Raw genomic sequence first — 26,952 nt, 5'->3', positions numbered from 1 at the left:
CACTTATTTTATCTAGTTCTAATCTAGTCCAATCTGGTTTTTCCCTTGTTTTATAAAAATCTGATAGGTATCTTAATTGTGCGGCTCTATAATAATTTTTAAAGTTTGGCAGCTGTAAGCCTCCTTGTTTATACCATTCTGTTAATTTATCTAGTGCTATCCTCGGTTTCCCCCCTTTCCATAAAAATTTCCTTATTATTTTCTTTAACTCCTTGAAGAATTTCTCCGTCAAGTGTATTGGCAATGCCTGAAATAGGTATTGTATCCTTGGGAAAATGTTCATTTTAATACAGTTTATCCTTCCTATTAGTGTTAGTGGTAAGTCTTTCCAATGCTCTAAGTCGTCCTGTAATTTTTTCATTAGTGGATAATAACTGAGTGTATATAGATGGCCAAGGTTTTTATTTATTTGTATACCTAGGTATCGTATTGCTTGCATTTGCCATCTGAATGGTGATTCCTTCTTAAATTTTGAGAAATCCGCATTATTCATTGGCATTGCTTCACTTTTATTTGCGTTAATCTTGTATCCCGACACTTCTCCATATTCCTTCAATTTCTTATGTAATTCTTTTATTGATATTTATGGTTCTGTTAAGTATACTATAACGTCATCTGCAAATAAACTGATTTTATATTCCTTCTCTTTTATTTTTATCCCTCTTATTTTATTTTCTGTTCTTATCAGTTCTGCCAGTGGTTCTATAGCTAATTCGAACAGTGAGGGAGATAGTGGACATCCCTGCCTAGTTGATCTGCTTAATTTAAATTGGCTTGATATATAACCATTTACTGTCACCTTCGCCAATGGTCCCTTATATAATGCTTTAATCCAATTAATGTATTTCTCAGGTAGGTTGAACCTCTGTAGTACTTTGAATAAATAATTCCATTCTACTCTGTCAAAGGCTTTCTCTGGGACTAAGGCAACGCCACTATTGGCGTCTTGTTTCCTTGAACTGCATGGATTAAGTTAATGAACTTACAGATATTGTCCGTTGTTCGTCTTTTCTTAATAAATCTTGTTTGATCTAGTTTTACTATTTTTGGTACATAGTCAGCTAATCTGTTTGCTAATAGTTTAGCTATTATCTTATAATCTGTGTTAAGTAAAGATATTGGTCTATATGACGCTGGTGCGAGTGGATCATTCCCTGTCTTTGGTATTACTGTAATTATTGCTGTTTTGCATGAATCTGGTAAGCTTTGTGTTTTATCAATCTGGTTGATTACTTCCAGGAGGGGAGGAATTAATAAGTTTTTAAATGTTTTATAGAATTCTATTGGGAATCCATCCTCTCCTGGTGTTTTATTATTTGGTGGTTTTTTTATTATCTCTTGTATTTCTACCATTTCAAATGGTTCTGTTAATTTGTTTTGTTCCTCTATTTGTAATTTTGGTAGTTCAATTTTAGTTAAAAATTTGTCTATTTTGTCTTCTTTCTCTTCGTTTTCAGTTTGGTATAATTGTTCGTAGAATTCTCTGAAGTTTTCATTAATCTCCGTTGGATTATATGTGATTTGTTTGTCTTTTTTCCTTGATGCCAATACTATTCTCTTAGTTTGTTCTGTCTTAAACTGCCATGCTAGAATTTTGTGCGTTTTTTCTCCTAGTTCATAATATTTCTGTTTTGTCTTCATTATGTTCTTCTCCACCTTATATGTTTGTAGTGTTTCATATTTTATTTTTTTATCTGCCAATTCTCTTCTTTTAGTTGTGTCTTCCTTCATTGCTAATTCTTTTTCTATATTTACTATTTCCCTTTCCAACTGCTCTGTTTCCTGATTGTAGTCCTTCTTCATCTTGGTTACATAACTTATTATTTGCCCTCTGATGAATGCTTTCATTGCGTCCCATAGTAAAAACTTATCTTTCACTGATTCCGTATTTATTTCAAAGTACATTTTAATTTGTCTTTCAATTAATTCTCTAAAATCCTGCCTTTTCAGTAGCATGGAGTTTAATCTCCATCTATACATTCTTGGAGGGATGTCCTCTAACTCTATTGTCAATATCAGGGGTGAGTGGTCTGATAATATTCTAGCTTTATATTCTGTTTTTCTTACTCTGTCTTGCATACGAGCTGATAACAGGAATAGATCTATTCTTGAGTATGTTTTATGTCTACCCGAATAATATGAATATTCCTTTTCCTTTGGGTGTTGTTTCCTCCATATATCCAAAAGTTGCATTTCTTGCATCGATTTAATTATAAATTTGGTTACTTTGTTCTTTCTGTTAATTTTTTTCACAGTTTTATCCATGTTTGAATCCAAATTAAGGTTGAAATCCCCTCCTATTAGTATGTTCCCTTGCGTGTCTGCTATCTTCAAAAAAATATCTTGCATAAATTTTTGATCTTCTTCGTTAGGTGAATATACATTGAGTAAATTCCAAAACTCCGAATATATCTGACATTTTATCATTACATATCTCCCTGCTGGATCTATTATTTCCTCTTCTATTTTAATTGGTACATTTTTACTGATTAATATAGCTACTCCTCTAGCTTTTGAATTATATGACGCTGCTGTTACATGTCCTACCCAATCTCTCTTTAATTTCTTGTGCTCCATTTCAGTTAAATGTGTTTCTTGCACGAATGCTATATCAATTTTTTCTTTTTTCAGTAAATTTAGCAGTTTCTTCCTTTTGATTTGGTTATGTATTCCGTTAATATTTAAAGTCATATAGTTCAACGTAGCCATTTCATACTTTGTTTATCTTTCCTTTCTGTTTCCTCATCATCATCTTTCCTTCTTATCTATTTCTGCTTTCTTGTTTTGAACACTTTATAAGACAACATTTCTAAAACATCAAACATTTCCCTTATTCTCCTATCTAAAATTTCTTTAACCCCACTATCCCCTCCCCTTCCTGAGTTGCCCTTTATCCCTTGTCGGGCAACCACATCTCCCCTCTCCATTTGGATTTGCGAATTCACTCGCAAACGTCAACTGATTTCGCAGTGACCGTAACTCCTCCCCACCCAGCCCCCCCAGAAAAGATTTTAATTTTCATATATAACAAAGGTCACTCTCTTAATTCCCTCCTTACTTCCTCTCTTCCCTTTCTTTCCCTTATTAATTCTTATCTGTACTCTATATATTTTCCTTTAAATACGGATACACTCATGTACACACATATATACATACACACACACACATATATATATATATATATATATATATATACCCATATACACACATACATATAGTTCGTGGTCATTTTTACTCTCGTTACATGTCTTCATCTCTCGTCTGTTTTGTAGTTGTTCTGCAAATTTTCGTGCTACCTCCGGATCCGAGAACAGTCTGCTTTGCTGCCCCGGAACAACTATTCTAAGCACCGCTGGGTACCCCAGCACAAATCTATATCCTTTCTTCCATAGGATCGCCCCTGCTGTATTAAACTCACTTCTCTTCCCCAGGAGTTCAAAACCTATGTCTGGATAGAAAAAAATCTTTTGACCTTTGTTTTCCTTTCTTCTTCTCTTCTTCCCATTGCTTTCGACTTTTCTTTCTTTGCTGCCATCTTCTTCCCACCTTTACTTTCACTTTATTTTAATTTTTATGTTTGTGCCTTTGTGTTTTGTGTGTTTTTTTTAAACTTTTCCGGAGAGGGCTGGAGTTCCCCGACTGGCCACTACTCCATCACGTGACTCCTCCCAATGTAGAAAACTTGGGGTGAGGATTGAGGGGAAGTTGGTTGCAGTGAGTGCTGATGTTATCACAATATTAATACAAACAGGAGTAAAATGTCCTGCAGTCCAATACAGTCTTGTGAAGGACTAGCACAGAGCAGAGGAAGAGTTACCCTGAATCTCGCTGGGCCCTGTTCGGTTCACATTCAGGTTTATTGTCACTTGTATCAAGATGCAGTATTAGTGTTTGTAACACAAACTAGTCATCACGTACATAATCAAACAAGTAAGACACAGTACAGAAGGGCAGAGTTACAGAGAGAGATCAGTTGTACACGTTAAAGGCAGCATAGTTTTGCAAATCATGGTTCATCCAAGAGATCTATAACAGGAAAGAAGCTGTCCTTAAATCTGGTGGTGCATGATCCTATACTCACGAATCTTTTTGCTGATGGAAGGGAGGGTAAAGAGAGTGTGGCCAGGGTAAAATGAAGCTTTTAATATGTCAGCTACTTTTCCAAGGCAGCAGGAGGTCTGGATGGGGAGGGAAGGATGAGTAGGTGTGATGGTCTGAGCCATGTTCACAGCTCTGCGGTTCCTTGTGGTCTTAGGTGTAGCAGTTCCCGTCTCACGCAGTGATGCCCCCTGATAGTTGGCCACTTAACACTGAGATGAGGGAGTAATTCTTCAGCAGGGTGGTGAACCTTTGGGGCTTTGCCTTGGAGTCTGTGGCTGCTCATTCATTGTGAATACTGAGGGACCTGGGAGGCCTGGACCTTGGGCAAGAAGATGGAGTGGTTAGAGATGGCAATCTTACTCAAGAGCAGAACAGATGTTTCTTGATTCTGCTTTTTATATATCCACATCAGGGAGTTTGATGGGGAAAGGTAGAGGGGATATTCTTTGTAATCAATCCCTGGTGCATCTGCCCAGGTTAAACAGAGTGGGATTGATTGATAATATGCCAAGGAGCACGAGCACTTTCTTAAATACTGCCATGCCACACATTGCCCAGAGTTCTAACTGAGCGAAGCATCTCTCTGACAGCTCATTGGTAATTTTGACCATGTGATGCTTCTTTCTGCTGAGCCTTCGGGATTGATGGTCTTTTGTTGCTTTCAGAGCAGAGAGAGGGAGCGGGAGACCCAGAAATTGAGAAGTCTGTGCAGGTACGTTGTAATTGGAAACTGTGATCCAATTTGTTAACCATTGTGCCTAACTTTGTAGTCTTACGTGTAGGGCAAATTTAAAGCTCAGAGAATATGTGGAAGATAAGTCGTCAGTGAACAATGGGTCTGCTTTTACTCCTTTGCTGGTTCAATGGCAGTGTCAATAGCTTTGAAGTTCACTGAAAGATGCCTGCCTGAAAACAGGATGGACTGCTATAATGGAGCCCATCGTGGATGGATGTCATACTTCAGTGGATGATGCGATGGGAGTTGCAGTTCATAATATAGAACATGACCACACAGTACAGACCCTTCAGCCACAATGTTGTGGTGACCTACTCCACAACAGTCTAATTTTTCCTGGCCTCACACCCATAACTCTTTTTTTTCTTTCATTTTTGTATCTACCTAAGAGTCTTTTGAATGTCTATTGTACCAGCCTCCAGCACCCGCCTGGACAATGCATTCCAGGCACCCACCACTCTCTGATGGGAAAAAAAAACTTACCTCTGACATCTCCCCTAAACTTTCCTCCACTCACCATGAACAGATATCCTCTGATATTTGCTGTTGTCTCCCTAAATGATTACTGACCAGTGGCACTCATATCCACAGTGATGAGGTGTTGAGAGGCTGGTGTTGAAGCATATCAGCTCCTGCCTCAGCAGTGACATAGATCCATTCCATTTTGCTGACCAAGCAACAGATGTACAGCAGATGCCATCTCACTGACTCTATACAAAGCTCTGGTTCACCTAGATAACAAAAGTACATACTTTAGGATTCACTTTATTGACTACAGTTTGGCATTTAACACCATCATCCCATCAAAACACAAACCAACAACCGCCAAGATCTGGGCCTCAACACCCCACTGTGTAATTGAATCCCAGATTTCCTCAACTCCAGACCACAATCTGTGTGGATTGGCAAGAACATCTCCTCCACAATCTCCATCAGTACCTAGGTCCCTGCTCAACTCATTTTTTTACATTTATGTGTGGCTCGGAACGATAACACCACCGTTCGCAAACTTGCTGATGATGCCACCATAGTGGGTGTATTAAAAAGCCAATGAGTCAACATGCAGGAGAGAGATTGAAAACTTGCCTGAATGGTGAACTAATAGCAACCTCTCACTCAAGGTCACCAAAACCAAGGAGCTGATTGTAGACTTCAGGAGAGGGAAATCAGAGGTGTATGACCCAGTGAACATTGGAGGATCAGAAGTGGAGAGGGTGAGCAAGATTAAATTGCTCTGAGTCATTATCTTGGAGGACCTTTCCTAGGACCATCATACCAATGTCATCATGAAGAAAGCACCTGTACTTCCTCAGGAGTTTGCGGAGGTTTAGTATGTTATCGGCAACCTTGGCAAACTTCTACAGATGTGTAGTGTGCTGACTGCAGCATCATGGCCTGGTATGGGGGCACCGATACCTCTGAGCGTAAAGCTCTGCAAAAGATAGGGACACAGCCCAGACAAAACTCTCCCCACCATTGAGAAAACCAACATGGAACACTGCCATCGGAGAGCAACAGCAATCATGAAGGATCCACAACACTCAGGCCATGCTCTATTCTTTGTGCTGTCATCGGTAAAGGTGTATCGGTGCCACAGGACTCATTCCTCCAGGTTCGGAAACAGTTGCTACCCCTCAACCATCAAACTCCTAAATAACAGAATCACTTAAAGACTTTTACATTTATTACTGAATTTTTTTTTCTGTATTGCAGTTTGTTTACATTATTCTTTGTTTACATATACATATTTTTTCTTGAGTTCAGTTTACAGTTGCCGATGAGTAGAAATTCTGCCTGGCCTGTGGGATACAGAATCTCAGGTTGTATGTGATGTCATGTATGTACTCTGATAATAGCTTTGTACTTTGTCACTCCAGGAAAAAGATGCTGACTGTCCAGCCAATCTCAACCCCTCATAATCTTGTATACCTTTTTGAAGTCACCTCTCCCCCTTCATTGTTCCAAAGAGAAAAACAACCCCTGGCTCTTGCTTCATAAGACATGTTCTCAAATTCAGACAACATTCTGGTAAGTCTTCTCTGCACCCTCTTCAAAACATCTATATCCTTCCTGTAATGAGGTGACCAGAAATGAACGCAACATTCCAAGAGTGGTTGAACCAGAGTTTTATAGAGTTGCAACATTACCCCATGGCACTTAAACTCAAGCTCCCGATGAATGAAGGCCAACACACAATACATTTTCTTAACCACCTGATCTACTTGAGCAGTCACCTTGAGGGATCTATGGATCTGGAATTGAAGTGGGTCTTTATAGCAGCAGTCCCCCGAAGATGTACAGAGGCAGCTGTTGCTGGGGACACAGGACAATGTAGCCCTTACCCTGACACTGTCCTGTGTGAACTTCCTGCCCTCTGCCCTTTGTTTACAAACCTCCTCTGGGGCCACATTTCCATAGTTCCCACAACAATAGCCTTATAATCCTTATGGAAGAACAATATTGCCAAAAGTCCATGGTCAGCAAATAGCCAGCCCTGACCTCCAATTGGCTTTGAAACAGGAAGGTTGATACATGCACTACTTGCTGTTTGAAGGTGATGGTTCCTTTAAGTGACGTGACAACTGGCCTTTCAAATGTGATGGTGAGTGGCCCTTTAAATGAGATATCAATAGATCCTTTAAATGTGAAGGTGAATGTCCTTGAGACAGGCAGAGGACCATCCTGACCACCCATAGCTGGGTTTTGTTGCCTGGTGGGCTCTAAACAATCACCAGTCTGAGGTTGGGGAGGGAACATGATGGAGATGTTGTGGATCATGTAGAAGGGTGTCGTAAGGTCACAACAAGATATAGACAGGTTGCAGAGTTGGGCAATGATGTGACAGATGGAATTTAATCCAGACATGTATGAAGTGATGCACTTTGGAAGGTCAAACTTGAAGCCAGTTTAAGTGGTTAATATCAGGAATTTTAACAGTGTGGTGGAACAGAGGAACCTTGTGGTCCAGATCCATAGATCCCATGCAAATTGCCATGCAAATTGATAGGGTAGTTAGGGTTGTTAAGAAGGCTTATGGTGTATCAGCCTTCATTAGTCAGGGGATTGAGTTCAGAAGCCATGAGGTAATGTTGCGGCTCTATAAAACTCTGGTTAGACCACATTTGGAATATTTCATTCAGTTCTGGTCGCCTTATTTCAGAAAGGATGTAAATGCTTTCGAGATGGTACAGAGATTTATGAACATGTTACCTGGATTGGAGAACACATTTTATGAAGTAAGGTTACTAGAGTAACAAAGGATGAGAGTTGACTTAATAAAGAGGCTTAGGTTGGATTTACATCCAGCACTTTTTTTCCCAGGGCACAATAGCAAATACTAGAGGATATCTGTTTAAGGTGAGTGAAGGAATGTTTAGGGGAAATGTCCGAGATACACAGAGAGTTGTGGATGCCTGGAATGCTTTGCTAAGAATGGTGGTAGAGAGTAAGGAGAGACTTTATCAGATGTGAGGGAGAAAAGGGTTAGATTGTTGTGCAGCCAGTTTACATAGGTTGGCACAACATAGTGGGCTGAAAGACCTGTACTGTAGTTTCTAAAATGGGCTTCTGAAGGCCAGTGATTCTTCCTATTGTTCAATAACTGTTCTTTTGTATCCAGGAAGCTTTGGTAAATCGAGTACCCAAAGGACTTGAAGAAAGTACCATGGGTGGTCAGCAACAGACCTGGAAAACGGAACACAACTACTATGTGAGCGTCAGACACCCATCACTTCCCTTGCCAGACAGCACACAGCAGATCACACTCGATGTTTCCAGCGATGAGACCCAGCTATCTTCTTCAGGTCAGGCTGCAACCTTTACTTGTTACACTGTGGGAACTGTAACAACACTTCCAGTCAGTTGTACACATTGCGGGGAAGAAATTGAGTAACTATTAAAAAATATTAAAAATCCAAGGCAGAGATGACAAAGGCTCACCCAGGGTTAATGGGAGTTGGAAGTAAAATAAAGATCTTGTAGCGGGCCGAGCGACCATATGGTTAGACAGGTTGAATCGTTGCTTCAGACGGTTGGTACAAGATAGCTTGGGCCTCCCTTTCCTTCTCAGGAGAAGCTCGATACATGTACAACTGATCTTCACTATCGGCGCCTCCGGCTTAGCCCCAGTAACAGGGGTTTCCTCTCCATCAGTTCTGCCAGCAGTAGCTGTGGCCCAACCGCATCTCAATGAGCGTTCAAACAAACGGAGCGATTACTGTTTCTACCACTGCAGATAGGGCTGCAATGCCTGGTGGCATGTCCCTCCATGCTCCTATTCCAATGCCAAGTTGAGTGCAGCAACGAGAAATGAACAGTCCGGCTGCCGAAACCACCGGACCACCAGTGTACGCATGGGCACAGCACCTCCCACAGGACAAACTCCTCCAAGCCAAGACTGAGTTTGCTGCTATGGAGGTGTTGGGTATCGTCCGCCGTTCAAACAGCCCCTGATCGTCCCCAGTACACATGGTCCAGAAGAACTCTGGTGGTTGGCATCTGTGTGGCAACTACAGACAACTCAATGATGTCACTGTCCCAGATAGATACCAGCTCCCCCCCTCACATGTCCAGGACATCGCTCCAGGGTTGCTGAATTTTCTCGATGGTGGACCTCATCAAGGGGTACCATCAGATTCCAGTGCATCCTAACGACATCCCGAAAATGGCCATTATTACACCTTTTGGCTTTTTTGAGTTCCTCCAGATGCCTTTCGGATTAAAGAACGCAGCCTAGACGTTTCAGCATCTCATGGACATGGTTGGCGGGGACCTCGATTTCATCTTCATCTATTTGGATGATATCCTCATCGCCAGCCCCGATGCCAGCACATACAGGACGCACCTTTTCAACAGGTTTCAGGAGTTCAGATTCACAGTGAACCCAGCTAAGTGCCAGTTCAGTCTGGAAACAATTAATTTCCTTGGACACCATATCACCCGCGAGGGGGCCACACCGCTGCCAGATAAGGTAGGAGCTATCCAGTGATTCTCCGCGAGGGGGCCACACCGCTGCCAGATAAGGTAGGAGCTATCCAGTGATTCTCCCGAGCACCATCAAAGGCCTACAGGAATTCCTAGGGATGGTGAACTTTTATCATCGTTTCCTCCCGGGAGCAGCTACCCTCGTGCAGCTCCTATTCGACCTCATCAAACTCAGCCACAAGGCGCTCCAGTGGGCATGTGAAACCATTGAAGCATTCCAGGCAACTAATGCGACACTCATGGAGATCATATCTTTGGCCCATCCAGACTCTTCCTCCCCCCGGCCATTACATCAGACGCATCGGACAGAGTGGTCAACGCAATGCTGGAGCAGTGGGTTGATGAACAGTGGCACCCCGGTGTTCTTCAGCAAACATGTCCGACACCAGAACTCAAGTACAATGCATTCGACCGTGAGCTGTTGGCCCTGTATCTGACAATATGACATTTCCGTTGCAGTTAGAAGGAAGGGTTTTAGTTGCCTACACAGACCACAAGACACTCATCCATGCACTCAGCAAGATTTCAGACCCATGGTCAGCGAGGCAACAACCACGCTTCTCCTACATTTCTGAGTATACTATGGACATTTGCCACGTTGAAGACAAATACATTGTTGTGGTCAACGTGCTCTCCAGACTGGCCATTGCTGCTATCTCAGGAGGACTTGATGTTGCTCAACTGGCCCAAGGCCAGGTGGCGGATGCTGACATTCAGGCTTATCAGACTGCCATCACCACCCTGAAGGTTAGCGATTTCTGTCCTTCACCGGGGAGCCCAACTTTACTATGTAACATACGCACGGGCTTCCCCAGACCCATCCTACCCACGACCTGGCGACGGCGGGTATTCGACTAAATTCACGGTCTGTCACATCCTTCAATAAGGTCCTCAGTCTGCCTCCTGTCTGACAAGCTCATGTGGCACAGCCTCTGCTGTGATGTAACTCTATGGGCTAAGACTTGCATGGACTGCCAGTGCGCCAAAGTGCACCGAGGCACCTCTCCAGAGTTTTGCCCTGGTGCAACGCCGGTTTAACCACGTGCACATGGACATCGTTGGCCAAGTCCCCATGAGCCAAGGTATGTGGTATTTATTCACAATAGTTGACTTTTACTCATTGGCTGGAAGCAATACCCCTGCCCACATGTGACACAGAAACTTGTGCCAGAGCTTTCTTGTCCACTGGGGTCACATGCTTTGGCGTCCCGACCCACATCACCTTGGACCAAGGGTCCCAGTTCAAGTCTTCACTCTGATCCAAATTAGTCAAGTTCTGTGGCAGCCAGTTACACCACACCAAAGCCTACCATCCTCAGGCAAACGGACTTGTTGAATGTTTTCACTGCCATCTAAAAGCAGCCCTGAAAGCTCAACTACAAGGCCCGAGTTGGATGGACAAACTCCTATGGGTGCTGTTGAGAATTCATACAGCACCAAAAGAAGACCTGCCAGCGTTGTCCGCTAAGATAGTGTACAACTTCCTGCTTACCATCTGAGGGACATTCATTTCAGCCCTGCCGACCCACAACACAGTGCCTTAGACGTCCTCCAGTGCCTGGGGGAACAGATAGGTAAATCAAAACCTTCCCAACACGGTTCTCCACCCTGTCACGTCCCTGGGGATCTACAGTCCACTGACTTCATTTTCGTTCACAGAGGACAGCAAGGAACACTCCTGCAATGCCCCTACGAATGTCATTTTCACCTGGACATTGGCAGGTGGCAGGACATGTTTACCATTGACTGCTTCAAGGCGGCGCATTTGGACTCAGGTCAGCCCTGTCCCAGCTCCTCAGAGGCTGCCTGCCTAAAGAGAGTACTGTGACTTGCTCAAAGAGTGGCAGCGATTCTGGGCTGGGGTGGGTAGTGTTGTGTGGACGTGCTTCATTTCAGTAGCGCTGCCGTTAGCAGCTGCTACAATCTCATTGTTCTATCCAGCACGCCCAGTATGTCCAACACAAAGCTCCTGTCATAGTGTTCTTTCATAGACATGGGTCAGGAGCAGAGTGCAAGTACATAATAAAGGAGCAGGATTTGATACTTGCTCTTATTCATTTTATATTTGAGTTGACACCCTCTGTTTTCCACTGGAGAGTCTCCTGTCGAAGGCTATTTCACCCTGTTTGAATCCCTCTAATCAGAGGCTTTGAGAGCTCGGGACTAATTTCAACCTCAAGGACTCCAGTTTACTTAAAATTAAGTATTCTCAGAGAGGCAAAAGCAAACAAACTACAGCTAAATTAACACAATTCTCTATTTTCAGAGGAGAAAACAAATTTGTCATCCGATGACAGCAAAAGTGATGGTGCCTCTCTCATGGTAAGGACTCCCTGCTCTTCCCCATGGTGTGATATAAACAAAGTTCAGTGTAATTCTGCCTATATGTAGGCTCCATATGTAGTGCACTATACATAGATACCTTGCATACACTCCATGATATAAACACAGGAGTTTTATATGAAGAGGCACAAGCCCAGATATTGGATTCATTAACACTGGTTTCTCGTGCACAAATTGTGTATGAAATCAATTTTACCACATGTAATGGCAACATGGTTAGTGTAGCAGTTAGTGGATTCACTTTTACTTTGGGCTATTGATATGGTTCAGAGGTGAGCTGAGAAGTAGCAGATGGATTTTAACACAGAAAAATGTGAAGAGGTTTAGTTATTTGGTAGGACAAATTTGAAGGCAGAATACAATGTTAATGAGAGGATTGAGCAGTGTGAAGAAACTGAGCATTCTTGGGGTCTGCAGACATAGGATACTCAAAGCTGCTGCACAGGTTGATAATGTTGTTAAGAAGGTGTCTGGTGTGTTGGCCTTCATTAACCATGAGACCAAGTTCAAGAGCCATGAGGTAATGTTACAGCTATAGTTTGACCTGGCTTTGAATATTGTGTTCAGTTCCAGTCATCTCACTGCAGGAAGGTTGTGGATGTTATAGAAAGGGTGCAGAGGAGATTTACAAGGATGCTGCCTAGATTGGAGAGCTCAGAGGACTCCAAAACCCAGCAGCAACAGAAATTCACCAAGACAAATGGTGACTTAAACAAAAGTTGCTTTTATCTTTAAACAAGAAAACGGAATCACACTTTAACTTATCACGATTGACTTAACTAACCTAACTTAACCCCCTTCTAGCTCTAAGCGCACGTGTATGTAATGTGTGTGTAAGTTCAGAAAAGTTCTTTGCTTCACAGTCCAATCTCACTTCTCAATCCTCCAAGTTCACTGGTTGCAGGCAATTATTATACTGTGCACAGAATTTAACATTTATAAAGTTCACTAGGATTTGATGCTTGAAAGGTAAATGGTTACCGCTCAGGAAAGTTCTTGTAGATTTTCAGAGAGATTCGTTGTACGCTGACACCCACAAGTGATTTACTTCCATCAGCCACTTCAGTGTCTTGCCGAAGAAACTTGTCCCCTCAGGGTTCTCCAGATGATAACCTCTTTCTTTCAGATCACCACAGAGTTCCTTTTTGTTTCCCTTATTCCAAGTGAAACATTAGGCAGCCAGTCCTCTCCTCTTGCATGAACCACAAGGGCTTTGACCAGGCTGTCTTCCAAATGGGGCTTTCCATAAACTTGCCAGCTTGTCCTGTTCCAGTTGTTGCTGCTGGCTGTCAACCCGTAGAACTGATCTCTCTCTCTCACTCAGAGTTCCAGTATTTCACATGGTATGTGACCTACACTAACAAACCCTGTCCCAATTATCTCCCAAAAACATCTATATTCTGTCACAGCATGTGTTCAGGAAAGTTTTTTTTTCACTGTCAAATCATTCACTTTTCACTTCTCCAAGTTCACTGGTATCAGGCAGTTTTCCATACACCTGGCTCTGGTGCTTTAACTGAAGTTTTTATTGCTCAGGAAGGTCTTTGTTGGTTTCAGAGAGATATTCATTGTTCATTGGACTCACACGCAAACTGATCTCTTTCAATCAGCCACCTCAGTGTCTTGCCGAAGAAACTTTTTCCCCCTTGTGGGTTTTTCCAAAAGATAACCTTTTCTTCCAGGTTACCATGAAGAGTTCTTCTTTTTCCCCTATTTCAGTAGAAACACAATAACCAGCCAAAGTCTCTGTAATTGACTATAGAGATTTATAATAGGCTGACTTGGAACTCAAAACCCATCTTGAAACGGGGCCTTGCAGCAGGTCTGCAAACTTGCAGTCTTCAACATCAACTGCTGCAGTAAACTGACTGTCTCTCTCTCTTCCCCTAAAGAATGCCATGTTTTTTCTCTCTGTTTGCAAAACCACATGACCCCTCTTAGAACAGCAGACTTCAACCAGAAATTTGGATCACTTACACCAGTTTAGCAACAAAAAATTAATCAGTTTCTGTTAAAACATGCTCTTCCTTTAAAGATAATAGTCCATTTTAATTCTTTAACATCTACATGTGAAGTTGTCACAGGCACTCTTCACAGTTTCTGTAAAGTCACTGTAGACTTGAGGATTACACTGAGGCATAGCTCTTGCATTTCAAATGAGATGTCTCTTGTGGAATGTAAACTAATACCTAAACCCCCACCATCTAACCTTATTCCTTAAGATATATTTTATTCCATAATTCTATTAACTTATTCCATAGCAATGCCTTATGAAGATAGGTTGAGTGAACTTGGTCTTTTTTCTTTGGAGTGATGGAGGATGAGAGATGACGTAATAGAAGTGTAGAAGATTATGAGAGGTGATATAATAGAAGTGTAGAAGATGAGAGGTTTTGATTGTATCGATGACCAGAGGCTATTTCCCAGGGTTGAAATAATTACACGTTTGGACACAGTACGGAGTGAGGGGGGAGGAGGGATGTAAGAGAAGAATCTGGATGGCTATGAAGTGAGATGGTCAGTTTTCAGCAGCCAAAATTGGTGAGTTTGCCCAGCTACTGACAAAAATGGAAGAAGCCTGAGAAGGGAAGAGCCCATTCATGCAGAGATCACTGAGCTCCTCCCTCCAGCCCTGCCATCGCCTACATCTCCATGGAGTAGCTGTTCTTGGGGTCACTTAAATTCAGCCTCCCACTCCAGGTATCGGCATAGCATCAGCACAACTCCCATAGAGGACCATGCATAGCCCCCCCTTCACTTTGGATTCTGTGGACAAGCCTCAATACCATTGTTCTTACTGGGTGTTATGACCAACTTTAGGATCCATTGCAGGGGATCTGACTGAGAGCCAGAACTAAGTTAGGACCACACATGGTGCATTATGCCATTTTGTACAGGGCACCGCACTGAGATGAGGAAAAATTTCTTCTCTCAGAGGGTGGTGGATCTGTGGAATTCTTTGCCACAGGAAGTAGTTGAGGCCGGTTCCTTGTCAATATTTAAGAGTAGGTTAGATTTGGCCCTTGTGGTTAAGAGGATCAAGAGGTATGGGGAGAAGGCAGGAACTGGTACTGATCAGTCATGATCATGTTGAATAGTGGTGTAGGCTTGAAGGGCCAAATGGCCTACTCCTGCACCTATTTTTCTATGTTTCTGTATACAGCATTATACACAGCAGTGCACAGTGCTATATGCAGCAGTATAACTCAACGCCACGCAATGCTCTATATGAGGGATGATACACAGGAATATATCCACTGTCCATGGTATTATACTCAGGCCTATATTAAACGCAGACCAATGTGCAGCAGTACTTGGTGCTATTTGCGGCTCAATACAGACAATACGTAGTGCTCTATGGTGCACCAAATGTGCCTTGTGCTTAGTGCTCCAGAAAAGAGTGGAATTTGATTCCCTGGGATCAATGTTCACCGTGGAAAGTATACACAGGCACATGGTGTGTAATGTGTATTTTACACAGGGAAGAAGAAAATCAGCATTTGAAAGTCAGGTTATTGACCAAAACCTGAGGAATATCCTGGGCTTTTGGGGTTCATTGATCTCCCAGGGTTTTGGGTTCATTGATGAACTGGGGTTTGGGGATTTCTCTGATGTTTCTGGGTTTTGGGGGTTTGACATGTATACTCAGTTTTGGGAGTTGCACCAATGACTCTGGGCTTTTGGGGTTTCACTCATGACCAGGGTTTTGGATGCTATGGATGTTTCACGCTTTAGGGTTTTCACTTCTGTCTCAGGGTTTTGGGGATTTCACTGATGTCATAGGATTTAGAGGTAGTCATTCATGAAAAGGGTTTTGGGGTTTCATTGATGTTGGGATCTGTGCTGTGATGACTGTGTGGTGTTTCTTACTTGATTTGTGGACCCCTCCCAGATACCCTCTGTGCCACTGCATCCCGAGAGTTCCGAAGCTCCATGGGATCAGGGAGAGAACAACGGTTCTGGTCAAATGAATAAGGACTGGGTTCAGGAGGGGTCATGGAGACCGTGGCAGTGTCAGGAACTGCGAGGGTTCCCTGTGGTCTTCTTCCAAATCCAGACGACAGATGTGGGTGAGTTTAGTCAAGAATATTCATCTTTCCCTCCTTCCTCCACATGTGTTTAGTTGATGGTGACGTGACCCCTGGGATCAGCCTCCACATTTCCACTGCCCAGGGCCTGGACTCCTGCAGTGAATAGAAATTCATGCCCTGTCTCCCCAGGGAAAATCCCTTGCCCTCTCTCCCCAACGACAATCCCTTGCCCACTCTCCCCAACGACAATCCCTTGCCCTCTCTCCCCAACGACAATCCCTTGCCCTCTCTCCCCAACGACAATCCCTCGCCCTCTCTCCCCAATGACAATCCCTCACCCTCTCTCCCCAACGACAATCCCTCACCCTCTCTCCCCAGGGACAATCCCTCGCCCTCTCTCCCCAACGACAATCCCTCACCCTCTCTCCCCAATGACAATCTCTTGCCCTCTCTCCCTAGGGAAATCCCTCACCCTCTCTCCCCAATGACAATTCCTCGCCCCTCTATCCCCAGGAACAACCCCTCACACTCTCTCTCTCCAGAGACAATCCCTCGCCTTCTCACCCCAGGGACAATCCCTCATCCTCTTTCTCCAGGGACAGTCCATCACCCTCTCTCCCCAGGGTCAATTCCTGCCCTCTTTATTCTAGGCTTCTCCATTGTCTACTCTTCCCAAGAGTGCTCCTTTGCCCATTTTATCTGGAAACTCTCTTTTTTCCTCTCACCTGGAGTGCTCTCCTTCCCTACCTGCTCACATCCTCTCTCTTTACTTTCTCTCTCCCTCCCCTTATCTCTCTTCCTCCCTCCTTCCCTGGATGGATCCATTCCACTACTCTTCACTCGAAGGACATAATCCCATCAGCACTGTATTCCCTTCCCTCAGCCATTCCCTATTACGGGGCAGCCTACATCAGAGGAAACTCCCTGAACCCTGGGGGTGGATCTCACAATGAGCATCCAGCCATCCATTTGGGTGTTCCCCCAAAGCTGATGATGCCAGCTGGGCTCTGCTGATTATTAAATCCAGATAATGAGAAGCTGAAGGGACTCAGTGGGTCAGGCAGCGTCCATGAGTAGAAATGGTCAGTCAATGTTTGCCCTCAGGACCCTTTCTCAGGAATAATGGTCTCGCTATAGTCCCGTCCTGAAACTGATAATTTCTCTCCATGAACGCTGAGTCCCTCCAGCTCCTCTTCAGTGTCTCAGGTTTCCAGCAGTTCTCAAGTTGGTCTGATCATTTTGATTTTTGCCAGGAGATGGTAATATTGTGCAGCTGAGCGCAGTGAGTGGTGAGAAGATCTTCAACAAGTACATCCTGCCCAGGAAGCCCACTGTGGCCCATGTCCCCATCCAGAATGGTCTTCATGCTGTGGATGGGATACTGTACTTACAAGGAGAAGCTCAACCGACCTGTGGCCTCAACGAAGCCCTGGAATCCTTCCTCTGCTTCCTGCGGCAATTGGATCTGCCTCTGTTAGCTGGTCACGGCATCTGGACCCTTGATTGCCAAACCCTTTGCAAAGCCTTCGAGGCACTATCCATGAAAGATTGCTTAGCCCAGTGTATGTCAGGCTTCCTGGACACACTGTGGTTGGCCAAGAAAGTTCTCTCCAAATCAGAGGTCAGGAATTTCACGCTGAAGTATTTAGTGAGAGCATTAGTCAGTGACAGAGCTATTCCCAATGTACAGGCACTGCAGAAACTCTACTCCATCCTGAAGCCATCGCGACAGCAGGCAGAAGAGTGTGAATTTACACTGGCCCAGCTGGAGTGCCGCTGCTCCCTGGAGCCTCTCATCCAGCAGGAGGTTATTTCCTCCTTAGTTGCGGACAGACTTGCCTTTGAAGGGGTCAGCCTGAGCATCTTGGAGTTTGCTTACCGGAGTGATCAGAAGTCTGGCTTGAGAAACCTGGTCCAAGCCAGCAGGAATCTGGGGCTTCGGAATCCCTGGAAAATCACCAGGGCAATCAGATCCTTCTTAAAGGGTCAGATGTGCAAGTGACACCAGACCAGATGGATGCGATGAGGCCCAAAAGCAAAGAATAAAACAGGGGCCAGGCAAGGGTAACCTGTAGGAGCATTGTCTGGAGGGTCAGGGAATATTTGGAACACAGAAGTATGCACATTCCAACTCAATCCTACCCTCCCCCACTGGGTCCAGATCCCCATGAGCCAACGTTCATTGAGTCAAACAGCACATAACTGGTCCTTTGGGCCAACTCGAACATGCCGACCAAGTTGGCATTCTGGTCTAGTCTTTTTTGCCTGCATTTTGTCCATATCCTTCCAAGCCCTTCCTATTGTTAAATCCGTCCAAAAGCCTGTTGAATGTTGCTCTTGTGCCCAGCTCGTTCTAGATATGAACCATCAGATCCCTCTTAAATCTCTCCCCCCCCACCACCACTTCACCTTAAACCTATGCTCTCTAGTTCTAGAATCATCTACCCTGGTAAAAAGACTGAGCATTCACTTCATCCATGCCCTCATGATTTTGTAAACCTCTATAACAGTGATCCTCAACCTTTTTCTTTCCACTCACTCTGGTGAGTGGGACAGTCAAGGATCAGAGAGTACGCCTTCAAAATAAAAGGATGCTCCTTTAGAAAAGAGATGAGAAGTTTCTTCATCTAGTTGATTGTGAATCTGTAGAATTCATTGTCACATACAGTTTTGGAAGCCAAGACATTGGGTAGATTTAAAGCAGTTTGATAGGTTCTTGATTGATAAGGATGCAAAGTTTCTGAGGGAACGCAGGAGAATGGGGTTGAGAGGAAATTTACATCAGCCATAATTTGAAAGTATTTGCTATGCCATAGGTACTCTGTGATTAGTAAGGGATTGTTTAAGGTGGTATGTGGGTAGAATCGTACCTAATTGACTCGTGATGTGCACGGTTTCATAACTCCAAAGGAAATGGGCCAATGACAATTTTTTTCAATCAAAATATTTCAGTAACAATTGGGTCTAGAGCAGTGATTCTAAAACTTCCCTTCCCACTCATATACCACTTTAAACAATCCCTTACTAATCACAGAGTACTGATGGTATAGGAATTTACTTAAATTGGTATGTGAGTGGAAAGAAAAAGGTTGAGAGCCACTACTCTATAAGATTTCCTTTTAGCCTCCTTTGCTTTGGAGAATAAAGACCCAGCCTATCCAGCCTTTTCCTATAACCCAAGCCCTCCAATCCCAGCAATATCCTGGTTAACTTCCTCAGCATCCCTTCCAATTTATGTACAGTGCACAGTATGCTAAATGTGGCCTCACTAACACTTTGTACAACTTACTTCTGTACTCTGTACCCTGCCCAATGAAGGCAAGCATGTTCTTTGCCATCTTGTCCGCCTGAATTACCATTTTCAGGTACTCCAGAGCTGTTGTAATAGCATCACTGCCGCTGGTGTGAATTTGGGAGAGTGGAAAGTGGAGAGACAGCGCAGCTTTTCATGGTTTAACTGTCAGCTCCGTAAAGGCTTCAAGTAGCCTGTTAGAGTAGCCGATGGTGTTTTGTTTTAGATCCTGCAATCATGGATGTCAATGCCCAAGATGGTGGTGCTTGAATCTGGGCATTGCAGACTCCGGGGGAGCAGTGGACCGGCGCAGGGCATCAGAAATGAGGAGGACACCCCCTGTTGTGAAGGAGAAGCCTGGGAGAGATCCCTACAGGAAGTAGACAGTGAGGAGCTCAGCGGCTGAAGGACCCACACAGACAGCAGGTTGTTGGCGACTTGCAGTCAATGACTCACATCAGTCTGCAGGCTGCTGGAGACTGGCTGTTGGGAACCAGGAATTGTAATCATATTCAAGAGAGTGCTGAGGACAAGAAAGGCTCTTGAAGGGCCTTGGGAGTTTAAAGCTTTCTGATCGTATCAGAGGCTTTGGATCTGGAACTTGGAATTGTAAGGCTGTATCAGGCTGCGAGACGGCTGGAGGTGAATCCCGAGACACTCAGTGCTCGGAAGTGACTTTTTGCTTTTCTCCTTTATTGTTCATGGCAACTCTTTATTTGCCTTAATGGTTGGTAAAGGTTGAAGAATATTGTGTACCATATATTACATTTTTTGTATTATTACATATCAATAAAAGGAACATTTGAACCAATGTCTTATACATCGCCATTACATCCCAACTTCTTTATTCAGTACTTTGATTTATTAAGACCAATATATCAAAAGATCTCTTAACAACCATATCGACATGTGATGCCACTTTTAGGGAATTATGTACCTGTATTCCCAGTTCTCTCTGTTCTACTGCATATCCCAGTACCCTACTATTTACAGTAGATGTCCTACCTTGGTTAGTCCTCCCAAAGTGCAGTTTTGGGCCTTATATCTAAGGAAGGATGTGCTGGCCATCCAGATGGTCCAGAGGAGGTTTATGAGAATGATCCCAGGCTGGGAGAGATAAATACAAGAGGTCATAGTTTTAAGCTGAAAGGGGAAAGCTCAAGGGGAACATTGAGGGAAAGTTCTTCACTCAGAGAGCAATGGGAGTGTGGAATGGGCTGCCAGCTGATGTGGTGATTGCGGGCTCGATCTTGAGTTTTAAGAATAGATTAGATAGGTACATGGATGGGAGAGTTCTGGAATGGGAGCAGGTCAATGGGACTAGCGGAGTGGTGGTTGGCACAGACTAGAGGGCCGAATGGCCTGTTTTCTGTGCTGTAGTGTTCTATGGTTCTATGTTGCTTGAATTGAAAAATAAGTCTTATGAGGCAAGGGCAGCAGAGCTGGAATTTTTCTCTTTGGAGCAGAGAAGATGAGGGGATACTTAATGGAGGTCTACAAGATTATGAGAGGCATAGATAGAGCAGGCATAGTAAAGACCAGAGGACATGAGGACAAAGTAAAGGGAGGGAAATTTAGGGGAAACATCAGCAGTAAGTTTTTTTTTTAATGCACAGAATTGTAGGTCCCTGGAGTGCCTTGCCAGGGATGATGGTGGAGGCTGAAACATTAGGGGCAATTTAGAGACTCAGACAGGCACATGGATGGAAGAAAAGCAGAGGGTTACAGGGTAGGATGGGTTTAGTACTTTTTTTTAAGGAATATATGGGTCAACACAACATCGAGGGCTGAAGGGCCTGTTGTTGAAGTGTTCTATGAATGAGAGGATAAACATGTGAGGAGCATTTGATGACTCTGGGCCTGTGCTTGCTGGAGTGTAGAAAGATGATGGTTTGTGGGGGGGGGGGGAATCTCATTGAAACATTCTGAATGTAGAAAGGGTAAGATAGATTGGATGTGAAGACATTTCCAGCAGTGGGACAGTCAAGGATCAAAGAGTACACCCTCAAAATAAAAGGATGCACCTTTAGAAAAGAGATGAGAAGTTTCTTCAGCTAGTTGATTGTGAATCTGTAGAATTCATTGTCACAGACAGTTTTGGAAGCCAAGACGTTGGGTAGATTTAAAACAGTTTGATAGGTTCTTGATTGGTAAGGATGCAAAGTTTCTGAGGGAATGCAGGAGAATGGGGTTGAGAGGAAATTTACATCAGCCATAATTTGAATGGAGGAACAGACTTGCTGGGCTGAATGGCCCAATTCTGCTCCAGCAGCTTGTGGTGTCAGTGTACTTTATAATAAGGGGAGGTTCATGAGCCTGAAAGGCTTTGGAAATGAAGCTAGAAGTGTTGGGCTTCAGACTTCTGTACCTGCCTGAAGGTAACTGAGAAGAGGTGGTGTCCAAGGTGATGTTGCTTGCTTTCTTCAGGCTATACCTCATCTAGATATCTGCAGTGGCACGCCAAAAAAGTATACGCATTATTGTGCCTTCTTCACAATCGTCTTAATGGACTTGCTCCAGAAGGAATTTTCATCCAGGCCTGGTCATTTATCTATTTTCTATAATATCCTCTTTGTACTTTATTTATAGAACCATAAAACATTACAGCACAGAAACAGGCCCTTCTAGTCTGTGCCACACTATTGTTCTGTCTCATCCTACTGACCTGTTCCCAGTCCATTTTCTTTCATTCCTCTTCCATCCACGTACCTGTTGAACTGAGCTACTTTGGCTGGCAACTCGTTCCACAGTCCCTCTACTCTGTGTGAAGAAGCTCCCTTTAATCATTTCCTCACCACCCCTAACCCTTGACCTCTGGTTTGTATCTCACCTAACTTCAGTGGAAAAAGACTACTGCATTTACTCTTACCTATATCCATCATAATTTTACATACCTCAATCAAATCTCCCCTCATTCTTTTAGGGAATAAAGTTCTGTTTATTAAGTCCTCGTGTTGGCAACATCTTAAATCTTCTTTGCACTTTTTCGATCTTATTGATATCTTTTCTGTAGTTAGTTGACCAAAACTGCACATAATTCTCCAAATTTGGCCTCACCAATGTCATACAATTTCACCATAACATCTCAACTCCTGTACTCAATATTTGATTTATGAAGGCCAATGTGCTCTCTACCTGTGACACCACTTTCAGTGAATTTTATATCTGTATTCTCAGATCCCTCTGTTCTCCCATATTCCTCAGTGCCCCACCATTTACCATGTATATTATACCTTGGTTTGTCCTTCCAAAGTGCAACACCTCACACTTTGCATTAAATTCCATCTGCCATTTTTCATCCTATTTTTCATGTGGTTCAGATCCCTCTGTAAGCTTTGAAAGCGTTCCTTGCTGCCCACTGCACCTCCAATCTTATTGTTATCTGCAAATTTCCTAATCCAGTTTACCACATTATCATTGATATGGATGACAAACTACAATAGACCCAGTACTGATCCCTGAGTCACACCACAAGTCATAGGTTTCCAGTTTGAGAGGCAATTGTCACTGCCACTCTGGCTCTCCCAGAAAGCCAATGTCGAATCTAGTTTACAACCACACCATGAAATTTCAGATATATTGTCAGAGTACATCACATACAACCCCAAGATTTCTTTTTCCCAAGGGTGTTTCAGAATTACCACCAATTGGTAGTGCAAAAAATAAATTGTACAGCGTAAACATGCAAACAAAAGAACTGTAAACAGACAACAAATGTAAACAAACTGGCTATGCAATATAGAGAAAACAAAAGAAAATCAATAAAGTGCACATGTAAATGGGTTTGTCATTGAGGAGTTTGATGGTGGAGGGGTAGCAGCTGTACCTGAACCTGGCTGTGCAAGTCTTGTGGCACCTATACCTCTTTCCTGATGGCAGCAGTGAGAACAGAGCATGTGCTGGGTGGTAGAGTCTTTGATAATTGCTGCTGCTCTCCAATGGCAGTGTTCCCTGTAAGTCCTATCCAATATTTTACTACATCCATTAGCCTCAAACACAAAATAATCATAGTCCAAGCCTTCCCCTTTCCTTTGTGGTCTTCTTTTGGATGTATTTGATTTCCCCTGCCTCTGTTTTCCCAGCTCCTCTCCTGACTTTCCAAATCTTTTTAATTTCCCTCTTAGGGCTTCTGGTGAACTAAACTTTCAGTGCCATACATTAATTTACCTTTGTCTGCTTCTTTTCACTTTTGACATAAGCAAGTCAACTGCATTTATCAGAAATATGCATCCCCTGTTTGGTGTTAGATATAAAAAGTTTATGTGAGTTGGATTGCCCATGGTGCTGTATAATGCAGGAGGATAAGAAAAAGTGCCTCACCTGGAGTGCTGACCAACAGTGGGTCATGTAGATTATGGACTAGCAACTGCTTGTAGTGGAGGGTACTCACAAAGCAAGCTTCATTGGTTATGTTGAGGTGATAGATGTGTTTGAATTCACCCAGATTCCTGTGATTTCTTTGCACCCACTAATATATGCTCATCTGCACAAACACACAAGCACATATTCAAACATTCTACACTGCAACTAACAAACACGACACCACACACTTCACCACACAAACACACTGCATCTCACACACACACACACTTCACCACACACACACATTCACCACACACACACACTGCACCTCACTCACACACCACCTCACACATAGTGCACCACACTTTGCACCTCTCACACACACATTGCACTTCTCACACACACACTTCACCACACACACACACACACACACACACACACACACACACACACACACACTTTTCCTCACTCACACACTGTGCACCACACACTGCACCTCACACACTCACACTGCACCACACACACTCACACTGCACCACACAGATATTGGTGGACCTCATCAAAGGGTACCATCAGATTCCGGTGCATCCCAACATCCCGAAAATGGCCATTATTACACCTTTTAGCCTTTTCTTCGGATGCCTTTTGTTCTAAAGAATGCAGCCCAGATGTTTCAGCCCTAATGAGCATGGTTGGCAGGGATCTCAATTTCATCTTCATCTTCCTGGATGAGATCCTCATTGCCAACCGTGACACCAGCATACACAGGAAGCACCTGACTCACCTTTTTGACAGGTTGAAGGAGGTTGGGACTCATGGTGAATCTGGCTAAGTGCCAGTTCAGCCTGGAAACTGTTGATTTCCTGGGACACCATATCACCCAAAGGTGGGGGGGGGGGGGGGCATACCACTGCTGGACAAGGTGGAAGCCATCCAATGTTTTCCTAGGCCAAGCACAATAAAGGGTCTACTAGAATTCCTATGGATGTGAACTTCTATCATCATTTCCGTCCAGAAGCGGCTACCCTCATGCAACCCCTATTCGACCTCATCAAACTCAGTGACAAGGCACTCCAGTGGTCACATGAAACCACTGAAGCATTCCAGGCAACCAAAGCAGCACTAGCGGAGGCCTCATCTTTGGCCCATCCAGACTCTTCTTCCCTCCTGGTCCTGACAACAGACACATCAGCGTGGTGCTGGAGCAGTGGGTCAATAAACAGTGGCACCCCCGTCTTTCTTCAACAAACATCTCCAGACACCAGAACTCAAATACAGCGAGTCACATCCTGGCAATACGATATTTCCGGTACATGTTAGAAGGAAGGGTTTTCATCGCCTACACAGACTACAAACCATTCACCCATGCACTCAGTAAGGTTTTGGACCCATGGTTAGCGAGACAATGACACCTCTCCTACATTTCCATGGAGATAATGGACATTTGCCACATTATAGACAAATCCAACATAGTGCCCAACACGCTGTCCAGACCGGCCATCGCCACTACCTCAGGAGGGCTCGATGTTGCTCAGCTAGCCTAAGACTAAGCAGAGGATACGGACATCCAGGCTTACCAGATCACCATCACCAGCCTAAAGGTTAGTAATTTCTGTCTTTCACCAGCGAGCCCGACTTTACTGTGTAACATGTCCACAGGTTTCCCCAGACCCATCCTACCCAAGGCCTGGCAACAACGGATGTTTGACCAAATACACGGTCTGTCACATCCTTCCATAAGGTCCACGGTCTGCCTGCTGTCTGACAAGTTCGTGGGGCATGGCCTCCGCCGCGATGTTACCCCGTGGGCTGACTTGTTTGGTCTGCCAAAGCACCAAAGTTCACAGACACACCAAGACCCTGCTCCAGGGCTTCAACCTGGCACAGCATTGTTGTTTTGACCATGTGCACATGGACATCATCGGCCCACTACCCATGAGCCAAGGTATATGGTATTTATTCACAGTAATCAACTGTTTTACCTGTTGGCTGAAAGCGATACCAGATACATGTTGATACATGCGACACAGAGACTTGTGCCAGAGCTTTCTTGTCCACTTGGGTCGCATGCTTTGGAGTCCTGACCCACATCACCTTGGACTGGGGGGCTCAGTTCATGTTCTTGCTCTGGGCCAACCAAGCCAAGTTCTGTGGCAGCCAGTTACACCACACCAAGCCTACCATCCTTAGGCAAATGGCCTCATCAAACCTTCCCACTGAAAGCTCGACTACAAGGCCCTAATTGGATGGATGAACTCCCATGCTGTCAGGAATTCACAGAGCACCAAAAGAAGACCTACCAGCATCGTCAGCCAAAATGGTGTATGACTCCCCATTTACCATCTCAGGGGACATTCACTTCAATCGTACTGGCCCACAACCAAGTGCTCTTGACATCCTCCAGCGATTGAGGGAACAAACGCGTGGACAGAAACCTCCACCACCTTCCTGACACGGGATCCATCCTGCAATGTCTCGGCAAACCTGCAGTCCACTGAATTCATTTTTGTGTGTAGAGAACAGCAAGGGACACCCCTACAATGCCCCTACATAGACCCATTCAAGGTGTTGCAGTGTGATGGTGTCATTTTCACCTTGGACATTGGCAGGAGGCAGGACAGGTTTACCATTGACCGCCTCAAGGAAACGCATCTGGACTCAAACCAGCCTGCCCCAGATCCCCAGGTCAGACACAGAAGCCACCTGCCCAAAGTCAGTACGGTAACTTGCTTAAAGGGTGGCAATGATTCGGGGGAGGGTGGGGGTGTGGTATAGTGGGCTGAGTGACCATGCGATTAGATGGGCTGAATCACCACCCCAGGTGGTGTAGATCCCCGTTCCCTTCCAAGGAGAAGCACATGGTTGACGACATGCATTGCCCAGGGGACAGTGCCTCATCTGTCTTGCATGCTGCTGGACGGGGAGTGATGCTGTAATGCGATGACATAACTTCCTAAGTCCAGCGCGCCCCTCACAGGAAGTGGGTGGTCTCGAGCAGACTGAGTAATTCAACATAAAGTTCAGTTACTGGTTCACCTCGTGCTGTGTGGATGTCTCTCATTTCGGCGGAGCTGCCATTAGCAGATGCTTCCAAAGTGAACCCTGTGACGCTATGTTGAAGGTCATTCATCATAGAGGCATCGAAACAGAGGGGAGAAAACAAG

At 44.2% G+C, this 26,952-nt stretch overlaps 1 protein-coding gene across 10 annotated transcripts in view; it reads left to right on the top strand.

The window, feature by feature from the left end:
- LOC138761237 (calcineurin-binding protein cabin-1-like) overlaps window positions 1-26,952 on the top strand; it is a 200,181-nt gene that overhangs the window by 160,837 nt on the left and 12,392 nt on the right. For 7 of the 10 annotated variants that reach the window (XM_069933028.1, XM_069933032.1, XM_069933027.1 and 4 more), the window contains 4 exons: window positions 4,767-4,813; window positions 8,457-8,640; window positions 12,087-12,142; window positions 16,056-16,233. In XM_069933028.1, coding sequence (XP_069789129.1) covers window positions 4,767-4,813; window positions 8,457-8,640; window positions 12,087-12,142; window positions 16,056-16,233 — 465 coding nt within the window. Of the gene's footprint in view, window positions 1-4,766; window positions 4,814-8,456; window positions 8,641-12,086; window positions 12,143-16,055; window positions 16,234-17,447; window positions 20,298-26,952 lie in introns of those variants that run through there. The other 3 variants (XM_069933035.1, XM_069933031.1, XM_069933030.1) reach the window with 3 other exon arrangements.

This window comes from Narcine bancroftii, chromosome 4 (genome assembly GCF_036971445.1).
Source record: "Narcine bancroftii isolate sNarBan1 chromosome 4, sNarBan1.hap1, whole genome shotgun sequence".
NCBI lineage: Eukaryota > Metazoa > Chordata > Chondrichthyes > Torpediniformes > Narcinidae > Narcine > Narcine bancroftii.
This window is presented reverse-complemented; position numbering and strand designations above follow the sequence as displayed.